The sequence below is a fragment of the Callorhinus ursinus genome, unplaced genomic scaffold, assembly GCF_003265705.2.
Source record: "Callorhinus ursinus isolate GAN/ISIS: 27379988/994484 unplaced genomic scaffold, GSC_fseal_2.0 scaffold3, whole genome shotgun sequence".
In the NCBI taxonomy this organism is placed as follows: Eukaryota; Metazoa; Chordata; class Mammalia; order Carnivora; family Otariidae; genus Callorhinus; species Callorhinus ursinus.
Window position 1 is genome coordinate 66,638,765 of NW_027397065.1, and position 14,557 is coordinate 66,653,321.

At 41.6% G+C, this 14,557-nt stretch overlaps 1 protein-coding gene across 4 annotated transcripts in view; it reads left to right on the forward strand.

Moving 5' to 3' along the window:
* ADAMTS12 (ADAM metallopeptidase with thrombospondin type 1 motif 12) overlaps window positions 1-14,557 on the forward strand; it is a 297,469-nt gene that overhangs the window by 194,817 nt on the left and 88,095 nt on the right. For 3 of the 4 annotated variants that reach the window (XM_073891049.1, XM_073891050.1, XM_073891051.1), the window contains 5 exons: window positions 2,179-2,265; window positions 3,220-3,363; window positions 3,932-4,076; window positions 9,389-9,481; window positions 10,900-11,045. In XM_073891049.1, the coding sequence (XP_073747150.1) occupies window positions 2,179-2,265; window positions 3,220-3,363; window positions 3,932-4,076; window positions 9,389-9,481; window positions 10,900-11,045 (615 nt within the window). The remainder of the gene's footprint in view (window positions 1-2,178; window positions 2,266-3,219; window positions 3,364-3,931; window positions 4,077-9,388; window positions 9,482-10,899; window positions 11,046-14,557) is intronic. The other variant, XM_025867427.2, reaches the window with a different exon arrangement.

Consider the following 14,557-nt stretch of genomic DNA (forward strand, 5'->3'; position numbering starts at 1 on the left):
GAGTCACTGTTAAAGAGAAAGTTGAAAGAACACATAAGCTTGAGTTTGAATGATGGAAAAAAATGCTTTAGTAAAACACAAACCAAACCAGAGAAGACTTTAGGAGCTTCCTAAGAAACTTTTGCTTTTGGCAAAAGATACTTCTGAGGTATTTAGTTCTTTCTTTAGCTATATAGCTCTAATTATCTGTGGACCAAACTGAGAAACTGGGAAGATCAATGAAATGGCCAGTGGCAGGTCAAGAAAAACAAAACTGTGATAAAACAGTATCCCCAAAGACACTCCTTATAGTTTAATAACATAGACCCCCATTGTTCCCAGGAAACATGTTTTGTTCCATTACTGATTATGTGTGATGCAAAATAGAAAGTAAAATTAATTAACTTGTGCTATGGCCTTATGTGAATAATTTCATTTTTGAGAGAAAACTTTTTGAAAATCCATTTATGAGGACCCTGGATTATATCCGTCATTTATTCCTGAGGTCTCTTACTACCTTTTTATTAGGCTGCGTAGGTACATTACCAAAAATGAAGGTAGAATTCTAGGAGGAAATTTAAAAACTTATCTGGACCTAGCATCCTTTCCTTTTAAGTAATGAAAATATCACGATATAGATGAACACTTAAAAGGCAATATTCACCCAGTATTTCTCTCCTGCTTCTGGATTTCATTGGAGACCTTTGCATGTCACATATATGAAATTGGTATTTCCTAAATGAGCTTAAAAGCACACAATCACACTTTTCATGGTTTTTGTCCTCTGCTATTACCTCTCCACCATAAATGAATCACAAGTCACAGGAATGAAAGGTGCAGCATGAGGAATACAATCAATGATACTGTAATAGTGATGTAACTGGACAGATAGTAGCTAAACGTACAATGAACCGGAGCCTAATGTGTAAACTTGTCAAATCACTAAGTTGTACACCTGAAACTAATGTAACACTGTGTCACCTTTACTCAAATAAAAAAAAAAAGAATAATAAAAGGCAAGGAATATGATACCCTAAAACCCAGATAATTAACTTGCGATTTCACATCTATACTTGGTCAAACTCATCTAATAAGAGTTGAAAGCCAAACATGAGGTAAACAGATGAATCCAACAACCCAGTAAGTTGTTTGAGACTATAGAGGGCTCCATACGGCCAACTGCTCTTCAGCTTCCATCCCATCTGCTGGAAAGGAGCTTCCTGGAAACAAAGCTTCCATCCCTAGGACCCCGTGTGCTTTCACTGGCCCACTGTGCTCATGGGACAGGAGCGCTCCATGCATTTAGACATGGTAGACCAAGCACAGGGGGACATTTCTTGTTAGTAGCACTGCTTTTCTCTCATAACATGGGTGTACAGAGGGGTGACAAAGCTGGAGCGGGAAATCCTTTAGTGAATTAAAAACTTTAGATAGAACAGGAACCCCTGGGTGGCTCCGCTGGTTAAGCTTTTGACTCTGTTTTGGCTCAGGTCATGATCTCAGGGTCATGAGATCAGGCTCCGTGCTCAGTGGGGAGTCTGCTTGAGATTCTCTCTCTCCCTCTCTCCCTCTGCCCCCCACCCTGTGCACACACACTCTCTCTCGCTCAAATAAGTAAATAAATCTTAAAAAAAAACAACAACTTTAGATAGAACAAAATGAGCTTTAAGGGAACTGATATGCTTTGAACATAGGTTTGAATCCACCCAGTGTGTAGGATGCAGCTGCACGGTTCTTGCATTAGACTATCCAATGCTAGAAAAACCATTATTCAGGCATATTTTTGAACCACGCTTACAGTTTAGGGTTTTTACTAATTATTAAGCAGGTGAACTTGTAGAATGCTTCATGAGCTGGGTAAGAATGATATGAAACAGCCTAGGGAAGGCCTGCTTAGAATAAAATCTTTCATTGAGTCACATTCGTTGCGGCTGAGTGAGAAGAGTTTTGTAGATTAATTCTCCGATTCCTTTGTGAATTTTGTACTTATGTGGAATGTGATCAGAGTCTGGAAGTAAGTCGATAACATCATACTGCATTAAGCAAAATACAAGAAACCTTTAAATCCCCCCAAGATTATTCTCTGTAAGAGTTGCTAATGTGGATCGGGAGATTTTATTAAAGTTACATATGAGCTTCCCTGTCAGAGGGGTTGAATTTCACTAGCAGAGTAAAAGGTCATACTTCCCCTCTGTTCAGATTTGGAAGTTTGAGCCAACAGTGCTGGGATGCAAGTGTGCCATCAGCAGATCCCAGTGAAGAGAGTTCTTGTGGGGACCTCTGCAGGTATCTTGGGGCGATCCTGAAGACTCAGCTTATAAATGGACACTTCTGAGTCCGCTTCCTTCCCCGGCACCCCTTGCCATGGTGGGCGAGCTCTGTCGGGGCGTTCAGGGCTGCCTCACCTGGTCAGCCCTGGCAGGGGGAGGCCAGGGAGCAGGGCGAGCAAGACGTGCGTAAGAACGCAGATCGAGCAGCACACACTGCAGAGGACCTGGTTTTACCACTCATGAGCTCTGTGATGTTTTAGAAGAAGCTAGACAAGGATCAAAACAGCAATAAAGGATTTCCATTATTCACAGAGCCCTTGTTATATGCCAGGCCCTTGCTAAGTGTTTTTCAGACTCTTATATTCAGATCTGACTCCAGCGTTGTGATGATCTCTGCATTTTCCAGGAGTGGAGCTCCCACATCATTAAGTGGCAGAGTTGGTACCCTCCAGATCATCTGTCTGTGAAACCCCTGCTCTGACCACTGACCTGGGAGGCCTCCCTAATGCGTCCGATCCTGGAGGACTCCTGTGACAATACTCAAAAGAAATTCAATCACTCAAAGCTTGTGGCCTTTGACAAAGTCTCTCATAGGCTGTCCTTTCCATGCCCTTCCTTACATGATAATGAAAGGGAGAAGGAAAGTTCGGGTGTTTTGTGCTGTGGTCGCTTGAGGCAGGATTTGCCCTCCTTCCTCCAGACTCCTAGAAAGCCAAACTGGGAGCTCTCAGCCAAACAGAAGTTTTTAAATTAGCCGCATGGTTCCCACGGTTGCATAGGCTTAAAATGTCTCCTGTGCTCTTTAGTTCAAAATTAGCTATCCCTCTCCAACCTTGGAGTCCCACTTTGTAATGCACCTGTTTACAAAGGTGGCTCTCAGTGGGTAATTTTCACCTTGGAGAGACTGTAGTTTTCTCCGTTTCATGCCCCCCGCCTCCTTAAAACTCTTGTGTTTTGTGCCTTCCTGCAGCTTCGGCATCCAGCATGACGGGAAGGAAAATGACTGTGAGCCCGTGGGCAGGCACCCGTACATCATGTCCCGCCAGCTCCAGTACAACCCCACCCCACTGACGTGGTCCAAGTGCAGCAAGGAGTACATCACCCGCTTCCTGGAGTAAGTGACAGCACGTTTCAGGACGGCCTGACTTGGCGCTCTTGAAACTGGAAGTCCGTTGGAGTTTTACCTGAGGCCTGGAAAAGTCTCCGTTCCTCTCACAGGTCATCGGATCAGGGTGGCATCAAAAGGGGGGGATTTCACTTCTGCTTTCCACCCCTGAGATGTAGGTGGGTCCTGCCTTCCCACTACACCAGGTGAACGTGCTGTCTCCTTGCTTGCTCCTGCTCAGGGAGGCTCTTTATGATCTGAGTGTGTCAGTCCCTGGGCACTGGCAGGAACAGCTGGGATATGTTTCGAGTGGTCTCTGAAACCCCTCTGATGGTGTTATTTTACTCTCCCGCTTGTATTTCCTGGCTCACAGCTGAAGTAACAGTGTGGGGTATGATTTAATTTCCTTTTAGGCCATTCCTACATCTTGGGCCTGGAGGGTTCTGTGCCTTGTGGAAATAAAGTTGTTTTGAAGGACAAAGAGTAAACCACAGGGATGGAAGTTTCTGTTGAATAAAAGACTAAAGACGAAGGAAATCATAAGCAATTGTTCTCCTTTCTGATAACTTGTTTTCAGCCGGGGCTGGGGGTTTTGTCTCGATGACATCCCCCAAAAGAAAGGCTTGAAGTCCAAGGTTATTGCCCCTGGAGTGATCTATGATGTCCACCATCAATGCCAGCTGCAGTATGGCCCCAATGCCACCTTCTGCCAGGAAGTAGAAGTAAGTATTGGGTATCTTGGTGCCTCTGGTGGGTGTGTACCGGGCTTGAGATCTCTAGCATGCTAAAGGAGGGGTCAGGGAAATATTTGGTAATCCAAAGAACCAGACACAGAAATAGAAACCTTCTATTCATGGCAAGGTGTTTGTAAGACAGAAGGTGTGAAGTCGGAGTCATTTACGTTCCTTGACCGTGCCTCCTTGGTATTCTGTGGAGACAGCATTCCTTTGCAAGTGGTGAAGAACATTTATAGTGATTTTCATGAATCACAGTGACTCACACCTGTAGACTCCGTAGCAACCTAAAGTTGCTCCCTTTCCTGAATTTTCATCTGGTTGTAGAGAACCCCCAGATTCCAAAGTAGGAATATGATTCATCCCAATTCATTCTTCTCCTTAATTTTCAAAATCCAAAGTTTTAAAAAAAGATTTTGTCTATTTATTGTTTGAGATTGAGAGAGAGAAAGAGCAGGGGGAGGAGCAGAGGAAGAGGGATAAGCAGATTCTGCTGAGCACGGAGCCCAATGCAGGGCTCAATTCCACCACCCTGAGATCACGGCCCGAGCTGAAATCAAGAGTCAGATGCCTAACCGACTGAGTCACCTAGGCACCCCTCAGCACCCAAATGTTCAGTCAAGCCCTGACATTTAACCTCCCAAAGAGTTTGTGGCTCTGCCCTGTTGTCTTCATTCCCACTGTACTGTCTTGATTCAGTCTCTCATTTTCTCTCCTTGCGATTGTAATTACCTAGTCTCCCCCCATTCAAATTGTTGCTCAGGTTATTTCAAAACAACACAGATCTAACCATGGCTCTGCTCCGCTCTTAGGGTCCACAGACCACAGGATGAAGTCCCAACTCCTTTGTGTGGCATTCCTTTGTGATCTGAGTCTGGCCTATTCTCTGAACGCATCACTTTCAGAGTGAAGGTGCCAGTGTTAACACATAGACATGGGCGAGGCAAGACTCATTGAACCCCTCCCAGATTCAGTGCCATGTACTGAGTGAGATGAAAAAGATTAGCCCTCAGAAATTAATAAGATAAGTTGTCTGACCTTGAGGAGCTTGTGCTCTGGTGGAGGAGGCAGACAGAACAATTTCAATACAGTGAGATCAATACACAAAAAGACATGTAGAAAGACCTTTTGAGGAGGCAGTGAGTAACTGTGCTTAAACACAACAAGCGAGACTTAATAGAGAAGGTCAAGTTGGTGCAAAAACTCCTGACCCCTCGCTCCTAACTGGTTCCCCAGTTATGCCAATTCTACCTCCTGAATATCTCTCAAATCCAAGTCCTAGGTGACTGCAGTAGTTCTCCCACTGCTCTCCTTTCCTGGAGTTTGACTACTTCTCTCAACTCTGATCCATCCCCCAAATGCAGCCAAAGTGACATTGTAAATGGAAATTGGATTGTGTTCCTCTCTGATTAAAATATTTCAGTCACCCCATTCCCTACGATCAAGTTTACATTCTCTAAAATGGCTTAAAAGGTGCCTCAGGATTCATCCCATCTCTTGTTCTCCGGCCTTATCTCTTAAAATATTGTTTTAATCCTCCATTCTGTAACCCAGAATTCTACCTGCATGTATGTTGGTCTTTATCACTAATCTTCCATATCTTGGGACCTCGCCTTCATATTTTTTGTCCCTTTATATGTTTGTATTTTGTGTAATTTATTTATCTTTTGACTCACTAGATCTCTCTTCAGGTATACGTACTCCTCTATTTAAGCTGTCTGTTGACTTCTTAATCTTATTTGTTTATTTATTTATTTATTTATTTTTTACTTTTGACAATCTATTTGGTTATTTTTCTAATTTTTCTCTGTTATGGTTTCTTGTTTCTAATTCAAACTTTCAATATGATCGTATAATTTATTTATATTTGACACATTTATTTTGCAATTTATGTTGCATAATTCCAGAATCCTAAGTCTATGTGGCTCTGTTTCTCCTATTTGGGATTTTTTTGTGGGTCTCTCTTATTACAGATTATTTCCTTGTCTTGATTTTTGTTTTTGTTGTAAACTCATGGTTGTGAAACTTCCTACCAAAGTTACTTTAAGGCTGAGATGGCTGGCACATTCTTCCAGAGAGAATTTGGAGTCAGTTAAAATAAATTATTGGTTAGATGTTGTTTGACTACAAGAGTTGTGTGAGGGCCAACATGGGTACAAACTCTCGGGGTAACATTTACCACGCCTTCTAGAGTTAAAATCAAAACAGACACGTTTCCCAGCTGTGTCCCCAGGTTTCTCTTAGTTCACCCTTTCACACAAGGGCTAGTCCTCTGGGGTTACGGTCTTTATGAGGTCTCCAGTCCAACTTTCCATGCTACTCAGGCCCAGGTCATTGTCTCCAGTGGTCAGGTGACCATTAAAACTGAAGTCTAAGGGACCAGGTTTGTATCTCTAGATCTCCAACATTTTTCCTCCCTTTTTAGCCTCTGAGGATTTCTCTTACTTTCTTGCCAACTCAGGAATGCATTTAAAATATTTCTATCCACAATTTTAGATGTTTTACAAAGGTAAGGATTTTCCAGGATATTCTGTGGTTTACTGGAAACAGATCACCCTGATTACCTCTGGTCAATTACTGTTTCATGCTCTGTGTTTATCCCTGTACTGAACAGCCTCAATCCCTAAAAGTCCTGTGGGTTCTCCACCACCTCCTGAGCTCTGTATGCTCTGGTTCCTCTGCACCATCCCTCCTATTCATCATTTGGAGCTCAGCTTAAACATCATTTTGCATTCTATTCTGTGTTTTCTTGGACAAAGACTTCATTAGATGATATTATAGTTGCTTTCTATTTATCTGTGCCCTCATCTCACTCTGAGGGAACCTTTCATTCCTGACATTCAGCACCTGGCACATAGATAAGTAGAATGAAGACTTGAGATAAATGAATGAAGACTTCAGATTCCTGCATATTGCAGCCAAGATAACCTAATTCTTTTCAGTAAAGAAAAAAAAAAAACCTAAAATACCAGAGAATACAATATTAACCTTCTTTGTTAAAACCTTTTTTTTATCTTGAAACAGTTTACAACTCAAAAAACGTTGGAAAAACAGTACAGAGAGTGTTTGCGTACCCTTTACCGAGTTCTTTATAAATGCATAATGAAATTATAAGAAAGTTTAAAAAAAATCCTCAGGGGGGGAAAAAACTTAAAAGAAGGGAGTGATAAGCATGTTGAGGCTGACGGGGAGAAAACCAGAACACCTTAATTTTAACATCCAGTGGCAACAAATGATGACATGCGCCCCTGGAGCAAGGCAGGGAGTTAAAAGTGAGACCCTTACACGAAGCTGGGGACTTGAGGAGAGGGGGGCTAGAAGAACTCATTGGCAACAAAGGTAAAGATGGCAGAGAAGCATCTTTTATCTCAGCTTGGGTTTTGAGAGGGAGGGATGCTGGTAGATAACTTTCTCACTAACAAATACTTGACCACAGGCCAGCCTCACTGATTTTGAGTTCAAATTTATACTCTCGTGTGGTTGTAATGTATAGTCGGAAGAAAGGCAGATGGGGGCAAGGCCCACCCCCCTCCCCCAGGGAAAACTACCATTAAAAGGAAAAAGACCCCATGTTAATCTCCACCACCCTGAAAGGAGACCTCTACCCTTTCCCATGTGAACAACTACCTGAGAGGTAGATGAGCATGTAGACAAAAACCTGATTGGGTGACAGGCGCATGGAGGGTTAATCAGATGAAGACAACCCGCCAACAATCTCATAAAAACCCCTAGATTTAAACACCAAAATGGCAACCTCTCGGGTCCCCTCCCTCTTCGGGAGCTTTGTACTATCCCCAATAAACTTTGTTCCGCTGTCCACCACTCTTCATCTGATCTTCCTCTTCATTCTTTGAAGTGGCGTAAACCAAGAACTGTAGACACTAAAGGAAAAGAAATCCTGAAACAGAGAACGCTTATGCCAAAAAAAATTTAAGATAAACATATTTCTGACCTGGTAAAACCATGGGACACCTGGTAGAAACAAAGATTAAAAACCTGCCTTGGAGAAACCAATGCTCAGCTAAGATGCAGAAAAATCTCCAATAGATAAAGCTTCTGATTAGATGAATTCATCATTTGTCTTCTAATTCAAAATTTAAAACAATCTACAGCTAAGTGAGGAGAGATAAACCCTCAGTGACTTAGGATAAGTGAATATTTTAGGTAAGGATAATAAAATGAATGCATAAAAGAAGAGTTACATTTGAGAAAAGGAAAAATACACTAGAAGATATTTGTAAGGTAGATATGAAAAATAGTTACAGCCTCTAGAAATGAAAAATATGGTCACTGATTTTAAATTCAGTGTTTGGGTTAGACAGCAGACTTGACACAGTTGAAGAGAAAATCAATCAGCTGGAATTTAGAGTTGAGAAAATTACCTCCCATTTCACTTGAGTATTTCCCAGAGTTGCATGATGGAAATCCAGACTTTTTCAACTTCAATATACAAGAAAGTGGACAGTTCAAAATATAAAAGTGAAGTTGAGATGTGAAGGACAGAATGGGAAGGCTCATGACCAACAGTTAAGAGTTCCAGGAGAGAACAGCAGTAATCAGGGAGAGGCAAAACTTAGATCAAGATTGAGAATTCTTTAAAATTGTGTAAAAATATGAATTCTTATTTTAAAAAACACTGAATCTAGAGCACAGTTAAATAGATGGAATGATGGATGATGGGTGGATAGAAGAAAGACTAAAAGGTGGATAGGAGCAGCGGAGCCATTTCTGATGATATGTTAAGAATCTTACCAACTTTCCCTTGTTCCTACTGTAGGAGGAGAAACAATAGGGAAGACCCGTTTCACTCCCTGGCAGATAAAACAAGCTGGCTACTCTGAGTCATAAGTAAATAAGCTTAGGCTGTCTAAGTCGAATAGTTTCCATTTCCTTCAGTGAGCAGGCTCAAGTTATAACCACCCAACTGTTCGTAATCAGAGTCCTTCGTGCAGAGTTTGCTTTGGCCCTTGATGGTTGCTGTCACCAGTTACCCTGTCTGAGGTCAGTGATGCTGTGTCACCTATATAGAAATTAGTCTCCATTCCTAGGAAATGTGTTTTATCTCCTATTTTCTTATCGCTTAGTAAACCATACCACTGTGTATGAATGATGACAAAGCCCAAATTAAGTTTGAATCGAGAGTTCTCAAATGAGCCCTTCTTCTCACTCTTGCTCACTGCCAACAGCAGCATCATTGTGAGTCTGTGGGTGACCAAGTGTATATTTCACCATCCCTGTAGAAATGCTTTTGTGCAAGTGTTGAAAATCCCAAAGAGTACAGTTTCACACTTGTTTTCCAGAATGTCTGTCAGACCCTGTGGTGCTCAGTGAAAGGCTTTTGTCGCTCTAAGCTGGATGCCGCTGCAGATGGGACACGATGTGGTGAGAAGAAGGTGACGTGTCGGGCTGAGGAAGGAAGGTGGGGGGGTGGGCCCAGGGTTCTTGGGAGGAATGGGGAGAGGGCCCTGGAGAGCAGCTGTCTGGGTGAATGGAGGTCACACAATCAGACTAGCCAGGGAGAAGGATTCTATTTCCATGACGCCTTTTGAGCTTTCATTGGAAACAGTGAAGGAGAGAGGGCTGAGGCCCAGTCCCACACTTCACTTGCAAAACATCCGGCCCATCTTTTCTTGATGAACGTCTGCAGAATTTATGGCCAATAACATCTGCTGAGCTTATTATCACCCTTCATTTTGACTTCTTCCCCCCTCCATGTTAAAAACTGAAAAGGCAAGCCAGTGGCTTCTGCCTTCCAAACATGCTGCATTTGAGCCACTTGTTATCCTCGCTCTCATCATCCGATTGGACTACACTTCTTGAAATTCTGCCCATTTAACTCAGGAGGAAAGCCAGACACCCAAGAATTCAGATGATAGAAATCCTGCAGACAGCTTGAGGGCAGGGTCATGTGTGCTGCTCAACAAGACCAGCTGAGTTTGTTGTGAGCCTAAGATCCAGACATTTAATGTGTATTTTTATGCAGCTTAAGAGTGGCATGATCTATCACCAAGATTATAGAACTTGGTCACAAAACACAGTGACCAGAAATAATGAGGAAAAGGAGGCCAGCAGAGAAAACATGCCCAAATCCTCAAACAACCAAGTTGCATTTTCTTTTCTTTCTTTTTTGTATGTCCGCCTTCCTAAACTGACAGTTGTGGGAGGATGGCCTTGAAGAGAGAGGACGGAATTTTTTCTGAGCCACAGCTAGAACTGCAAACAACGGATAGAGTTAACAGGGAAGCAAAAATTGCTCTTGATATTAGAAAGAACTTCAACTAGTGTTTTTTGGCAATGAGTGGACTTTGCAAGAGGATGAGGTATCTGCTGCAGACATGAGATACCCATAGAGGCTACAGAGAAATGTTATCTCAGTGTCAGTCTGCAAAATGTCTGTTTATGGTCTGCAGCAAGATAAGGAGCTTGCAGCAAAAAGTAAATCAATTACATTACAAAACAACTGTGTTAACTAAGCAGACTGAGCCGCCGTGCATGTCATAGCAAGACTGTCTCAGTGAAGGAAGCGGTGTGTGGATTTACCTTCTGGCATGCCTTCTGCCAACTGCACCGAATTGGCTGACTGCAACAAGGCAGCATAAAGTTCCCTTTGGTTCTTGACATTGTCTGATTCTAAAACCCAAGACTCTTGGGGGACATTTTTTTGTAAGCCCTTCTTTGTTCTTCATATGCTGTGTGACCATAGGAAGCCTGTTTGCTCCGGGAGAATTGGGTTTAGACTCCTGGGGTTCTTGGCTCACCTTGCTATGGGAACCTTCATGACGTATGCATCTCCCGCCTCTTCCCTCTCTAGTGGTGTATGGCTGGCAAGTGTATCACAGTGGGGAAGAAACCAGAGAGCATTCCTGGGGGCTGGGGCCGCTGGTCACCCTGGTCCCACTGTTCCAGGACCTGTGGGGCTGGAGCCCAGAGTGCAGAGAGGCTCTGCAACAATCCTGAGTAAGTCTGGCCAAAACTATTTCCCTTCCTTCCATGAGCGCCGAAGACCAGCCTTGGATAATGGGATGCCAGTGAGCCCAAGCCTCCTAGGAGAAATTCAGTGGGCTCCTAAAGACTAAAGGGAACCAGAAGATTCCTAAAAACATGGTTCTGTTTTGTTTCATTTTGGTGTGGCACTGGATGCTTACTAGAACTTGGATAAGTAAGCTGATGCCGTCATTTGGAGAAATAAGCAAATTTGCAAGAGTATAATCTATGTGAAAGGTCTTAGGAGACTATGCAGTGAAATCCTTCTAGATAACATCACTCCGTCAGTGAAAGATTACTTAATACTCAATTTTGCTCATAGACTGTAGCTTTCTTTCAATCATAATGAACGTTTAATTTTATAAAAATAATTTTCTTCCCTTAAGTAACTAATAAAATAGTACATTTTTGAGGATAATTATTTTGAATGTTTTAGATAAAGATCTTATGAACCTTAAGCTTCTATATTAGCCATATTAAAGTTTCCATAGCAGTTATTTCACAGAGGCTTTCAATTTTTTAATCAAAGTGCTTAAGTTTTTCATTATTTTAAATTTGTATAATGATACTATATATGAATTAAATTTAAATTCTCTTGCTTTCTAAATATATATGACATTCATTTTTTAGAAAAAAGATTTTATTTATTTATTTGAGAGAGAGTGAGAGAGAGCATGAGCAGAGGGAGAGGGAGATGGAGAGGGAGAAGCAGACTCCCCGCTGAGCAGGGAGCTTGATGTGGGGCTTGATCCCAGGACCCTGGGATCATGACCTGAGCTGAAGGCAGACGCTTAACTGACTGAGGCACCCAGTGCCCCCCAAATATATGTGACATTCTTAACTTCATTATTTCCTGGTATATGAGTTCCCAAGTAAAATTTTTAAGAAGTGTACATATGATGCCTCTGGTAAGTAGAAAATATGTTAAGCTTCTTTTGCTTAGATTTTCATTAGTCTGTACTGAAGAGTAAGAGTCTCTCTTTTTTTCTATTGGCAAATGATAAATGTGATTACAATCTGCTCAGTATCTCAGTTCCAAATATTACTCTTCCTTCTTATTAATAAATATATTACTCTATGTATATATGTGTGCATGTATATATACACATACAGTATATATATTTAATAAAAGTACATAATAAATTTCTTCTAAAGATTAAATTAATATATATAGTTTAACACAATACCTACTACATTAAATTGTCGATAAATGGTAGGTATTATAGTAGTTATTACATCTTTTCTCATTTGCCACACATATAATTGTACCTTTGAGGAATTTGGATGAAACTGTTTTTAAATCTTACTCTTTGATAAAAGTTGCTTTTGTTTAAATACAAGATTTCTGTGGCTTCAAAAATTAGAAACCAGGGATTTCTTATTTTTGCAGAAAATCTTCATCTTATGGGTTATTTCAATGGGATAAGAAATATGATTTCCATTTTAGAGATCAGGAAATGTAGGCGATTTGCTCTGGGACCTATTGTTAGTGCTTTGTATTCAGCCACCACTGTCTACAGCCTCTCAGGAGGATGGTCAGTAATCTGTGGTGGTCAGAAAGGGACATCTTTGTTGAGGAACTGTAGGATGAATCTCTAACTTGGCCTCATGAGAAAAATGGTTCTAACACCCATCTTAGAGACCACAGTTTGTCATAGAGTCTTCTCAGGTGAGTGACCATGTCTGATCTCAGTAGCTGGTTTGCTTAAGTTTGTTGAAAACAATGACAATGGAAAAACAGCCTCAGATTCAGTTGTGTGCTTCAGGTTATAGATTCAGGTCAGTGCATGATCAGCTGACATTGAGACTCTGCCCTTGATGTTGGTCAGGTGTCTAGTGAGAAGCCAGCAGGGCTTGTAAAAGGCTTTCAGTGATGTTTGTTGGATGGAAATGAACTGGAGAGGTGCTGAGTCATAGAGTGTCACTCTATCATCATGAATAGAAAACCGATCTAACCTCACATATCATGGACAATTCTTACTACCTTTTACATGGAGTCAGTGAAGGTGAACTGCCTTGGTCAAAGCTCTTTTTTATTTTTTTTAAAGATTTTATTTATTTGACAGAGAGAGACACAGCGAGAGAGGGAACACAAGCTCGGAGAGTGAGAGAGGGAGAAGCAGGCTACCTGCTGGGCAGGGAGCCCGATGCGGGGCTCGAACCCAGGACCCTGGGATCATGACCTGAGCCGAAGGCAGACGCTTAACGACTGAGCCACCCAGGCGCCCCTGTCAAAGCTCTTTTATGTTCAAGGAACAGAAGCCTATTCAAGCCACATTGAGAAAGGGAGGGAGGGAAATATAGAAAAATCTCATAGGTGTTCAAGGAGAGCAAAGTACAGCAGAACCTCATGAGAAGTACAACTGCAACCAGAAATGAACCCGACTGCCAAGATTTGAGGTCTCTGTCCCCTTAGATTGCATGGTCAGGCAATATAACAGTGGATAAGGGCTCAGGCTATGGATTAAGGCAGATAAGGGTTTAAATCTTGGCGCTCTCACTGTCAGCTGGGCACTTTGGGAAGATGTCCTACTTTCCCGTGCCTTTGAATATTATTTCATTTAGGCTGCTCACTTGCATGCTTTCTGCCTTTGCACTGAGAAGCCACTTCCATCCATCCTTTAAGTCCATTCTCCAGGACAGTTCCATGAGTTCTTTCCAATCAGCCTGTCTTCCACTATTCTCTTCCTTCTTCAAACTCACATTGTACTTACAGTCAGGGATACATAATTGCTCTTAAATTTTCTCTTATTTATTATATAGATGATTTTTTTTTTCTCCTCAAGATTATAAGCTTCTAGGAGACACAGGGCATGGGTTGACCTTTTTTTGGACTCTGTCCTCCCTGGAAATGATGTTGAGTACATTGTATAAATACTTGTTGATTATTATTTATAATAATCCAACAATGCTGTCATTTACTGAGCTCTTACTCTGTTAGCTACTCTACTAAATTTTTATGCATTGTCTCGTTCAGTCCTCCCATCTTGTGAGATAAGAACTATTATGCTCATTTCACAAATAAAAAAAATTGTGGCCCAGAGAAATAAGATAACTTGTTCAAAATCATCTAACTAATAATACAAAGTAAAGCAGAATTCAAACCCTAGGCTATTTGAGCCCATTATGCTGCATTGCAAAAGGAGACACAATTCCTGATTTCAGATGCAGCGAGGTGGAGACAAGAAGACATACATAGATTGCTTGGAGCTTTCTTGAAGGACAGGGAGTTCTTCCTCTTCTGTGATAGCAGTTCTGCTATATTTCCTCCTCCCTTTTTGAGTGAATAATTGATCCTGATGGGAAGGTTGTTATTGCCCTTGGCGTGTATTGTAAAGGAAATAAAAGGTTGAGAAGGATTATTCTAAAATAAGATGAACTTATTTATTGACTGAATGTTTATTAAGAGCCTTCTGTACTCCAAGTATGACTTAGAGACCATAGATGACATAGAGCTTGGATTGGATCATCAGTGAACTGTGTTT